The 12,526-nt window shown below is 38.2% G+C and overlaps 2 protein-coding genes across 2 annotated transcripts in view; both read left to right on the top strand.

The window, feature by feature from the left end:
- gtf2ird1 (GTF2I repeat domain containing 1) overlaps positions 1-10,655 on the top strand; it is a 36,754-nt gene extending 26,099 nt beyond the window's left edge. Inside the window, exons 17-26 of the mRNA XM_079566676.1 lie at positions 351-534; positions 606-661; positions 2,237-2,302; positions 5,054-5,321; positions 5,392-5,420; positions 5,501-5,548; positions 7,155-7,232; positions 7,328-7,520; positions 8,612-8,741; positions 10,258-10,655. Of these exons, the coding sequence (XP_079422802.1) occupies positions 351-534; positions 606-661; positions 2,237-2,302; positions 5,054-5,321; positions 5,392-5,420; positions 5,501-5,548; positions 7,155-7,232; positions 7,328-7,520; positions 8,612-8,741; positions 10,258-10,326 (1,121 nt within the window). The 3' untranslated portion in view covers positions 10,327-10,655. The remainder of the gene's footprint in view (positions 1-350; positions 535-605; positions 662-2,236; positions 2,303-5,053; positions 5,322-5,391; positions 5,421-5,500; positions 5,549-7,154; positions 7,233-7,327; positions 7,521-8,611; positions 8,742-10,257) is intronic.
- The window catches only part of clip2 (CAP-GLY domain containing linker protein 2), a 317,314-nt gene that overhangs the window by 66,093 nt on the left and 238,695 nt on the right, over positions 1-12,526 (top strand). The gene's annotated exons all lie outside the window — the stretch shown is intronic.

Here is a 12,526-nt window from a genome sequence, read left to right as displayed (position 1 = left end):
ATGCGCTAAGTCTGCAGTGGCAAGATCACGCTATCGTCTCCATTTTGATGCACAAGATTGAGGCCCAAGGTGTCTTATTCCGTAATAATAAAAAAAACTGCAAAAACTAGTTTTTGGCACTCAATGTGTTAAATGTTTTTTTTCTACAGCACAGACCATGGACATGGGTAAAGTAAAAACACTGCTATCCAAAGAGAGAACAGTCATTTTCGATGTTATCCACTAAAGTTCATTGGTCATCGATATTATTTAGTGAGGGCACAAACCAAGCATTCGAGATGATTTATTCCATTTTGCCGTAGCCAGCGCATGAGTGTGACCCGCTGATAAAGGTCTCCTTGTGTCTGCAGCCGACGCCCTGGGCCTCCCGGAGCCGTGTAAAGTCCCGTACTCCAAGTTCCAGATGTATCCGGACGAGCTGTACGTGACCGGGCTGCCTCAAGGAATCTCCCTCCGACGACCCAACTGCTTCGGAGTCGCCAAGCTCCGGAAGATCCTGGCCGTCAGCTCCGACATCCAGTTTGTGATCAGACGGTGAGTGGAGGAGACGCGGCGGACGATCAGACGTGTCAAACCCACAGACGTTAATGTGTGTGTTTCCTCAGGCCGGAGCTGCTGACGGAGCAGGTGAAGACGGAGCTGCCTTCGATTCCAGACTCAGGTGCTTCAACACAAACCGCCTCCACTACAGCGTCGCAAACTGATTATTCTTTAGTTTTCTCATTGTGGTTCTAAGTAGATTCTTGTTGTCATCCAGGTTAACCCCTTAACTCCCACCTGAACCGAGCACATTTTCTCTAGTTTGGCTTTACCCCAATCCAAAAGCTTCTGGAAAAAAGGTGTGAAAATAGCGACAGAACTGAGATGAAAACAATGATGAAGATGTGACAAAAAGTGACAAAAAAGTGACGAAAAAGTGGCAAAAATGTGGGAAAAAAAATGTGACAAAAAAGTGGCCAAAATGATTAAAAAAAGACAAAAAATGACAATAAAAAAGATTTAAAAAATGACAAAAAATGACAAAAAAATCGACAAAAAAATGTGACCAAAAAGTCACCAAAAAGTGGCAAAAATGTGACAAAAAAAGACAAAAAAATGACAAAAAAAATGATTTAAAAGACAAAAAATGTGACAAAAAATGTGACAAAAACGACAAAAAAATGACAAAAAAAGTGACCAAAAAGTGGCAAAAATGTGACAAAAAAGACAAAAAATGACCAAAAAAAAAGATAAAAAAAGACAAAAAATGACCAAAAAAAAAGATTAAAAAAAAGACAAAAAATGTGACAAAAAATGACAAAAAGACAAAAAAATTGACCAAAAAATGTCAAAAAAATTTGACAAAAAAAGACAAAAAATGTACCAAAACATGACACAAAAAAGACAAAAAATGACCAAAAAAAAGATTAAAAAAATGACAAAAAAGGTGAAAAAAAAAAGGACAAAAAATTCGACAAAAAATGTGACCAAAAAGTCACCAAAAGTGGCAAAAATGTGACAAAAAAAGACAAAAAATGACCAAAAAAAATGATTTAAAAAGACAAAAAATGTGACAAAAACGACAAAAAAATGACAAAAAAAAGTGACCAAAAAGTGGCAAAAATGTGACAAAAAAGACAAAAAATGACAAAAAAAAAGATTAAAAAATGACAAAAAATGACAAAAAAAAGATAAAAAAAGACAAAAAATGTGACAAATGACAAAAAGACAAAAAAAATTACCAAAAAAAAAGATTTAAAAAAAAAATGACAAAGTGAGTTGAAAAAGTGAGTTGAAAAAAATGAGTTGAATACCCCCCAAAAAAGGATGGAAAAAAATCTGATGACGGGAGGAAAAAGATCCATTTAGATGAGCTTTGTAGATCTGAGCTTGAGGTGTTTCACTGGCCTACAGGATTAGGGTAAAGCTGAACTGGAGAAAATGCTCTCGGTTCAGGCGGGAGTTAAGAGGTTAATGAAATATGCTCAAAAACAAAAAACATGTTGGAAAAGATTTTAAGTTTGATCAGAACTTCTCCACAATGATCCGCTTGAGTCAACTAAGTCCAGTCCATAAATGTTTTTTGCATGAATAGATAAATGCACAGGAGAGATCTCGGTCTTAGACTTTTACATCAGAGGAGCCACTGTAGATAAATGCTCGATATTACATTAACATTATTTATTTCTTGTATCAGAGGCTTATTACTGAGGGGAAATGAGGGAATGATAACAGTGTTGTTTTCTGTTGTTCCCAGAACAAGAGGCAATGAAAGCAGCTGCCAGTGAAGAGGCCACAGCGTTCCCCAGACCCGGCTTTTCTGGTAAAAACTTCTATATGGAGCAGGTTTTATAGTGGACAAGCTACAAGTCAGTACAAGTACCAGGATCAGCTCAGTCAGATTTAAGAACCCTTTGTAGAGCAGGACGATTTTTACCCCCACTGAATATTTTTTATTAACCTCTTAACTCGCGCCTGAACCGAGAGCATTTTCTCCAGTTCAGCTTTACCCAAATCCTGTAGGCCAGTGTAACGCCTCATTTGAAAGTTAAGATCTACATCTCATCTAAATGGATCTTTTTCCTCACGTCATCAGATTTTTTCCCCATCATTTTTTGGGGGGGTTTTCAACTAACTTTTTAGTAATTTTTTTTGTCAAATAGTAATTTTTTTGTCACTTTTTGTAAATTTTTTGTGACATTTTTGCCACTTTTTCATAATTTTTTGTCATTTTTTTGTACATTTTTTTGTCCTTTTTTGTCGATTTTTTTTGTCAATTTTTTGTGACATTTTTGCCACTTTTTCATAATTTTTTCATAATTTTTTCATAATTTTTTCATAATTTTTTCATAATTTTTTCATAATTTTTTTGTACATTTTTTGTACATTTTTTGTCATTTTTTCCAATTTTTCATAATTTTTTTTGTCAATTTTTTGACATTTTTTCGTCATTTTTTCATCATTTTTTGGCTATTTTTTTGCCACTTTTTCATCATTTTTTTATCTAAGTTTTCTCACTTTTTTGTCACATCTTCATTCTTTTCGTCTCAGTTCTGTCTCTATTTTCCCAGCTTTTTTCCAGAAGCTTTTGGACTGGGGTAAAGCCAAATTAGAGAAAATGGGCTCGGTTCAGGTGGGAGTTAAGAGGTTAAAACACTTGATTTGCGATTCGGTGCAGGGGTTAGCACTTGGGGCTGAGGATGAACGAGGACTTTCTGTGGGGAGTTTCATGTTCTCCTCGTGTCTGTGTTTGTTTCCTCCGGCTGCTCCGGTTTCACCTATGCCACTAAAAAAACATGTAAACGGGCCATGATGAATGAGAGCGAGTGTGTAATAATATGGTGCACTTGCCTGGGGGCGGCAGATGGATCATAGCATTAGCTAAATCTGGTGCAGATGAAAGTTTATTTGACACGAACCATGTACAAAATACAAAGCTAACTAGATGAAATTCAGCCCCTTGCTACAGCCGCACGTGGCATTTTTACATGCACAAGGTTTTAACAACGTAACACTGTCTCCACCAAATAATCAAAATATATACATTTTTAAAGAGTGATATCTAAAATTTCATCAATTATCAAACTACCTAGACCCGATGATTACTATGAAACCTTCTTTTAACCTCTTAACTCCCACCTGAACGGATCCCATTTTCTCCAGTTTGGCTTTACCCTAATCAAAAAGCTTCTTGGGGAAACAAGCACCAAAACAGCCACAAAAAATGAGAAGAAAACAAGGATGTAAACGCAACAAAAACGCAACAAAAATGTGACAGAAATTCAACAAAAATGTGACAAAAATTCAACAAAAATTCAACAAAGATGTGACAAAAATTCAACAAAAATGTGACAAAAATTCAACAAAAATGTGACAAAAATTCAACAAAGATGTGACAAAGATGGGACAAATTTGTGACAAAAATTCAACAAAAATGTGACAAAAATTCAACAAGGATGTGACAAAAATTCAACAAAGATGTGACAAAGATGGGACAAATTTGTGACAAAAATTCAACAAAAATGTGACAAAAATTCAACAAGGATGTGACAAAAATTCAACAAAGATGTGACAAAGATGGGACAAATTTGTGACAAAAATTCAACAAAAATGTGACAAAAATTCAACAAGGATGTGACAAAAATTCAACAAAAATTAAACAAAAATGTGTCAAAAATTCAACAAAGATGTGACAAAAATTCAACAAAGATGTCACAAAAATTCAACAAAAATTAAACAAAGATGTGACAAAAATTCAACAAGGATGTGACAAAAATTCAACAAAAATGTGACAAAAATTCAACAAAAATGTGACAAAAATTCAACAAAAATGTGACAAAAATTCAACAAAGATGTCACAAAAATTAAACAAAAATTAAACAAAGATGTGACAAAAATTCAACAAGGATGTGACAAAAATTCAACAAAATTGGGACAAAAATTCATCAAAAATGTGACAAAAATTCAACAAAAATGTGACAAAAATTCAACAAAAATGTGACAAAAATTCAACAAAGATTAAACAAAGATGTGACAAAAATTCAACAAGGATGTGACAAAAATTCAACAAGGATGTGACAAAAATTCAACACAGATGTCACAAAAATTCATCAAAAATGTGACAAAAATTCAACAAGGATGTGACAAAAATTCAACAAAAATGTGACAAAAATTCATCAAAAATGTGACAAAAATTCATCAAAAATGTGACAAAAATTGAACAAAAATGTGACAAAAATTTATCAAAAATGTGAAAAAAAATTCAACAAAGATGTGACAAAAATGTGACAAAAATTCAACAAATATTTGAAAAACAAACAAAATAAAACATAAAAAAGGTGACACAACACAGCAACAACGCGAGGAAAAAGATCAGTTTTGTGGGTCTTAGCTTTCAAATGAGGTGTTACGCAGACCTATATAATGGCCAAAGAGGACAGAATGCATTTGGTTCAGGCGGGTGGTAAGAGGTTAATCAAGCTTTTGCAACCTGATATTTAATATTCATTTATTTAAGCTGATTGAAGTTTAAATAGAGAGTAATGCAGATAAACTGGATCCCTGTTTTTCACAGAGTGCCTAGAATCTAAACTGTCGCGGATCGACTTGGCCAACACTCTCCGAGAGCAGGTCCAGGACCTGTTCAACCGTAAATACGGGGAGGCTCTGGGGATCAAGTACCCTGTCCAAGTGCCTTACAAGAGGATCAAGAACAACCCCGACTCCATCATCATCCAGGGCCTGCCCCCTGGAATCCCCTTCAGGAAACCCTGCACCTTCGGCTCACAAAACCTGGAGCGGATTCTGGCCGTCGCCGATAAAATCCACTTCACCATCACTAAGTATTTATCCCTCTCTTTACGCACAGTTTGTCCAGTGCAAACCTGACAATGACAGTTTCTGTTTTCACAGACCTTTTCAAGGACTCATTCCTAAACCAGGTTTGTCACAGATTTGCTTTTTCTTAGATACAGATGAAGATGTTTCTTAATTTGTTGATTTTCCTTGTTTATTATTTCAGCTCCTCGTCGTGTAACTTTAATGAAAAAAGCGTTTACTTCGATCACAGGTGAGTCCGGACACAAACATTCCCCCATGACTGTAAAAACCTGCACGTGATTAAACACCATTTTCACTTATCAAATGTAAATGCGGTGCCCCAATCCCAGGGTTGTCCTCATATTCTTCTGCTCTTACAGCTGTATACAGAAATCAGGCTTGGAAAGAGACAAATCATGCAAAATATACTTTTTCTTTTGGATTAAACCTTGTTATAACTTCGTTCTGTACTTCCTGGAAACAAACCGAAAAACTGTCCTCCACATTTTTAAAGCCCATAATCCAACATTCCATTGGTTCAAAGTGTTTATCGGGCCGAGCAGAAGCTGTAAACTGTTTATGGAGACTGAAAGATTACTTAAAGGAAAATGTACCCTCTTTGCTAATAAACTGTATAAATGAGTGTCCAATAGTGCTGCAATTTAGTGCAAATAAGTAAATAGATCAACTTTCTGCCTAAAAACGTCAGTGTGGCGCCTCTACAGGGGAAATGTCTGTACTGCATTTGATATTTGACTGTGGTACCTCTGTTGGAGGTTGTGTAAAATCTGATGTCAGAGGCAGAGGGAGAGGCTGTTTACCTGTAAGGTGACTCAGGCTTGTCAATCACAGACCCATAGCCCCCCCAAACGCTCCTTAGTCCTCCAGGAACGCCTCTTTCTCCTGCTTTTTTTCAATTTTTTATCTCAAACTCTCAGGCTGAGGCTCTGGAAGGGGGGGGTTTGCCTTTATAAAGTTATTTGCAAGCTTTAAAGGGGGGTGTTATGCAAAATCGACTTTTTCAAGCTTTACATCATGTTATTATGTCACTCCCTCATTAAAAACATGCCTGAAGTGTTGCCTTGGCACATTCACGTATTTTTGAGTAATCTGTAAAAACTCCGATGGCGGCCATTTTAGGGATAGGTTTGCCTGAGTCCTCCTAGGAACGCCCCCACCTCCTGGAGACGCCTCCGAGCTTTCGTCACCAGCCGAGTAACCAACCACTGCTCCTCAGCAGAACCCCCTCCCCACTGATGCCACAGACAGCGTGTGTCGGAAAGGGTCAGAGGTTCTTAAAGAGACAGAGGCCTATTTCAAGACATTCACTACAGCCATTTTGAGAGGGCAATTTTATACAAGGCAGTTATTCTAATTTACTGCATTTACAGACCAACAGAAGGTTTGGTCATCATTGTAGTGTGATATAGACTGGTGCTATGTGATTGAAAAAAGCAGAATACCCCCATATGCATCTGTATGTCCACTTTATAAGCCAAAATCAAGCAAATGGCATGAAAAAGCGTTGATTTGATTCAAACTGGCTTTTTTTCCCCCTAAGTTTTATCCCCTTATTCCTCTGATCTTTAAAACTGAAGATTTTCCGGGGCTTTAAAAGTACATTATATTTGGCCTGCTACATTTCTGCACAGACGCTCTGGTTTTCTTTGGAGGTTTGCCGTGTAATTGTCTAAACACATATATTACTATTTTCACTGAAGCCGGGACAATTACATTAGAAATTGTCCTGGAAATGGACAAAAAGACAAAAACTGACATTTCTACATGTGAGAATCTTTAGGTGCATCCGTAATGAATAGAGAAGAATGCCTTAACGGTTTGTGCTTGTGTTTCAGATGAAGAGAACCTGGGCCGTGTGGGGGAGAAGGGGCTGCTGAGGGAGCAGGTCCGAGAGCTCTTCAACAACAAATACGGTCCGCTTGGGTTTTACATTCCAGTTTAAACAAATGATGCCCCCTGACGCGCAGCAGTAAACCGTGACCCTGCTGGTTCCCCTCTGTGTCCGCAGGCGAGGCGCTGGGCCAGGGCGGGCCCGTCATGGTGCCCTACAAACTGATCCGGGGCAGTCCTGACGCGGTGGAGATCTGTGGCCTTCCAGAAAACATCCCCTTCAGAAACCCCAACTCCTACGACCTGACGAGCCTGGAGAGGATCCTGCAGTCGAGCCAGGACGTCTGCTTCAACATCAAACAGCATTTTCAGTGAGATCCTCCACATTCTATACTGGCTCTTCTCCTCTGCTCCACCTGTGTTTAACCTCTTAACTCCCGCCTGAACCGAGAGGATCTTTTTCCTCACGTCATCAGATTATTTTTCCATCATTTTTTTGTTGGGTATTCATCTCATTTTTGTAACTTTTTTGTCATTTTTTTTGTCATTTTTTGTCACATTTTTGTATTTTATTTTCATCAAATTTGTGCAATTTTTTTTCAAATTTTTGTCATTTTTTTGTATATTTTTTATCACATTTGTGTAATTTTTTGTCACATTTTTGTATTTTTTTTTAATACATTTTTTATCAATTTTTTGTCATTTTTTGTCACATTTTTGTAATTTTTTTGTAAAATTTGTATCACATTTTTGAAATAAATTTCTTCATTTTTTCGTCCAATTTTTTATTCAATTTTTGTCACATTTTGTCATTTTTTTCTCAAGTTTTCTCAAGTTTTTGTCATCTTTTTGTTACATTTTTGTCATTTTTTTGTCAAATTTTTATCACATTTTTGTCATTTTTTTGTCACATTTTTGTCATTTTTCATCCATTTTTTTAATCAAATTTTTGTCATTTTTTGTCACATTTTTGTCATATTTTTGTCATATTTTTGTCATTTTTTTGTCAATTTTTGTCACATTTTTGTCACATTTTTGTCATTTTTTCGTCAATTTTTCGTCCATTTTTTGTCAATTTCTTGTGACATTTTTGTGACATTTTTGCCACTTTTCCATAAATTTTTCTTCACTTTTTTGTCAATGTTTTCTCACTTTTTTGTTACGTTTCCATCATTGTTTTCGTCTCAGTTTTGTTGCTATTTTCACAGCTTTTTTCCAGAAGCTTTTGGACTGGGGTAAAGCCAAACTGGAGAAAATGTGCTCGGTTCAGGTGGGAGTTAAGGGGTTAAATGACTACAGCTTGTAACATGTGTTTGTCTTTGCCACAGGCCGCCTGCAGAGGTCGCCAGTCCCCTCTGTAACGCAGGTCAGACTCGTCTTTATCCCCATGTCCCTTATTTCAGCTTCATTCACTGTGTGCGATCTGTGTTTGAAAAATCCTGCCTCCGTTTGTGAAGTGAAGAGTAACGTGTGTGTTTGTATTAGGGGCAGACGTTTACTCGAATCAACGGAAACGTAAAAGAGTTCAGGAGAGCAGCCAAGCGCCGTCTCCGTCGGAGCGAGGGGGCGTGGCCAGCGAGATCCCCGTCATGGTGAGTCAGATGTCGTCATTATTTATTTATTTATTTTATTTTATTTTTTTCTGACTTTATTCACCCTAAGCTTATATATTCTTGAATTTTAGTAGCTTTAAACAACTCCCATGATCTACTACGAGGCTTTTGATTGGTGGAGCTTCACGTTCCCACACGTATTTATTTATTGTAATGTAGAAAACATATTATAAACAATGTATTCAACCATAATGCAGGCAGAGAGTTGACGTTTTATTCCATATCTAACACTGAGAGTAAGAAAAACGTCAAAAAAATGTTCCAATTAAACGAACCACCGATCATTTTTATTCCGATTAGCAGGATTCAGATTGTTTAACCCCTTAACTCCCACCTGAACCGAGCACATTTTCTCCAGTTTGGCTTTACCTCAATCCAAAAGCTTCTGGAAAAAAGGTGTGAAAATAGCGACAGAACTGAGACGAAAACAATGATGGAAAAAAGTGAGAAAACATTGACAAAAAGTGATGAAAAAATTACACAAATGGGACAAAAAAATGACAAAAATTTGATAAAAATGTGACAAAAAAATAACAAAAATGTGACAAAAAATTACAAAAATGTGATAAAAAAAATTGATGAAAAAATGACAAAAATGTGACAAAAAATGACCAAAAAAATGACAAAAATGTGACCAAAAAATGACAAAAATTTGATAAAAAATTGACCAAAAAAATGACAAAAAATTGATTAAAAAATGACAAAAAAATGACTACTCAATTTCAGATGGTTAAATCATGTTACCCTTACATAATTCTAATCATGTTGTTCTTACTTGATATTAATCATGTGACTTTAACCCCTTAACTCCCACCTGAGCAGAGCACATTTTCTCCATTTTGGCTTTACGCCAGTCCAAAAGCTTCTGGAAAAAAGCTGTGAAAATAGCAACAAAACTGAGACGAAAACAATGATGGAAATGTGACAAAAAAGTGAGAAAACATTGACAAAAAGTGACGAAAAATTGATGAAAAAATGACAAAAATGGGACAAAATGTGACAAAAAAATGACAAAAATATGACCAAAAAATAACCAAAAAAATGACAAAAATATGACAAAAAAATGGCAAAAATGTGATAAAAAATGGACAAAAAAATGACAAAAAAATGACAAAAATGTGATTAAAAAATTGACAAAAAAATGACAAAAATGTGATAAAAAAAAATGACCAAAAAATGACAAAAAAGTTACAAAAATGAGTTAAATACCCAACAAAAAAATGGTGGAAAAAAAATCTGATGACGTGAGGAAAAAGGTCCTCTCGGTTCAGGTGGGAGTTAAGAGGTTAATAGTGAAATAATATAGAACTTTTGTCTGCAAAGTAAAAGAAACTGGCCGTGTTTGCTGAAAACCTGGTTGCCTTGACCAGCGGGCGCGATGTCGCAATGGTTCTTGGGATACGGAGTTTCTATAGTCAGGAAGTGAATTATGTAACACAGCCTTGTACCTTTGCCTTTTCTTCAACGTGTAAACGCTGTGTGTGTTGTGTTGCAGCAGTGGCCTATGTACTCGCTGGACTACAGTGGAGTGAACGTGTCGGTGTCGGGGAAAGTGAGCGACTAAAATCCGCCGCTCCACCGCCTTTTACCGCGACTGAAGGAGGACTGAGAAGTTATTCACGCCAATCCGGCTCCAAAATATTTCCCCTCATTTTAAATGTTATTTATTATATTTATTAAGCTATATATAACATTCTGTGCAGCTAAGTGTTTGAATGAAGAGGCTGGAAAGAGCGCAGCCTGAAGCTAAGACCTTACTCACCGTTTTCTTCACCAATCAGCTGAATGTAAGAAAGAAAAGTCTATTATTGTGCCACAGCTCTGGACTAACCATATTTATATGCTGTACCCTGACGCCAGGTAGGCCTTTCAAATAAAATCTGTTGCCTTGCACTTTGATTCTCTCGACTTTGTTCAAACCGAGCGCCGTGAGGAGCAGTTTCTCTTCATTATTCCCTCAGGAGCGGAAACTTCAGCCACCCTCCCTCTCTGCTGATGATGAGATGAAGCCCCGTGAGGCATCGAAGCTTCACTCATGTACCAACACATGGCTCTACTGCGCCCTCGTGTGGACAAACAAATGCAATGCTTAGGGTTATTATTAGGTTATTATCTTTAATGCTTAGAATATGCAAACTCCACACAGAAAGGCCCGTCCAGGTGGGAATCGAACCCGGTGTAACAGGCCAGAGTATACCCCCATCCAGACTACACCCGGGGTTAAAGGGGCCTAGGCCATTTCATACCCCGGGTATAAAATGGCCTAGGCCAAAATATACCCCGGGGTATATTTTGGCCTAGGCCATTTTATACCCCCCCAGGCCAGATTATACCCCCAATTATAACAGTATCTTAGGGTGATAGAGTGGGTTGTCCTTTAACCAGAAGGTTGGTAGTTCAAATCCATGCTCCTGCAGGTACAGGCTGTTGTTGTGTCCTTGGGCAAGACACTTCGCCTACCTATGCACTCACTCACTCACTACATTCACTCACTCACTCACTCACTCACTCACTCACTCACTCACTCACTCACTCACTCATGCATAGGTAGGCGAAGTGTCTTGCCCAAGGACACAACAACAGCCTGTACCTGCAGGAGCATGGATTTGAACTACCAACCTTCTGGTTAAAGGACAACCCACTCTATCACCCTAAACTACTGTTATAATTGGGGGTATAATCTGGCCTGGGGGGGTATAAAATGGCCTAGGCCATAATATACCCCGGGGTATATTTTGGCCTAGGCCATTTTATACCCGGGGTATGAAATGGCCTAGGCCCCTTTAACCCCGGGTGTAGTCTGGATGGGGGTATACTCTGGCCTGTTACACCGGGACCTTCATGCTGTCCAGATTTATACCAACTCAATCCTATGTTGTGTCCAGTACTTTCCTAAATTATTCTTAGCAGATACAAATGTAAGGGGTGAACTCTTCATCCGAATATTCCGACCGTCGTCTTCGTCAGAACCACTTCCAACGATGACGACTTCGTATCGAAACATCCGGATGCAGAAAACGTCAAATATAAAAGAACAAAGCCCGAGTTAGTACGAGGCTCCCGGGCTTTTCAATTTGAGTTGGTATAAATCTGGACAGCATGAAGGTCCCGGGTTCGATTCCCAGTCTGTCGGGGCCTTTCTGTGAGTCCGGCTCCTCAGGTTTCCCCTACCAGTAATGACAGTGTCTTGCCCAAGGACACGACGACAGTGTGCACCTTCAGGAGGCAGGACTCGAACCACCGACCTTCCGATCATGAGACGACCCGCTCTACCAACTGCGCCACTGTCTTCATCTCAGTGAGACTTCCCTGGTTTGAGGTCCAGTTCTTAAACCTCAGTTCTCCACAACCCTTCATGTTCTATCAGCTTTCGAGAAGATCTTTAATCCTCTCCAAAGCTCCTGGTGTCCTCGAGGGCTGGTGTGGGTTTCGCTTCTACTACAGGAACAATAGCGCTACAATCCCCATGGACACCAGGACAACAGTGGGTTTTCTTATGCGTTTGTAGAAGGGCTTCTTCTTCTTCTTTGGAGCTTCTGAGTCCAAAGAAAGTTCCTGTTGGTTCTGGGAAACATCTTCAGGTTTTTCTTCAGCCTCTGTTTGTCCTGCTATAGTCGTGTTGTTTTCTTTCAGTTTCGTGTTTCTAAGTCTCATCTTCTTAAACAACCGTTCCCTTCGCCCAGGCACACGGCTTTCGTCCTCAGGCGAAAGCGTCAGTTCTTTCTCTGGCTTTGGTTTCTTCTTTTCAGTTTTCAGGTCTAATC

The sequence above is a fragment of the Gobius niger genome (assembly GCF_951799975.1).
Source record: "Gobius niger genome assembly, chromosome: 11".
NCBI classification, from domain to species: Eukaryota; Metazoa; Chordata; class Actinopteri; order Gobiiformes; family Gobiidae; genus Gobius; species Gobius niger.
Note: the sequence above shows the minus strand (reverse complement) of the source record. Positions and strands in the feature narration are given on the sequence as shown.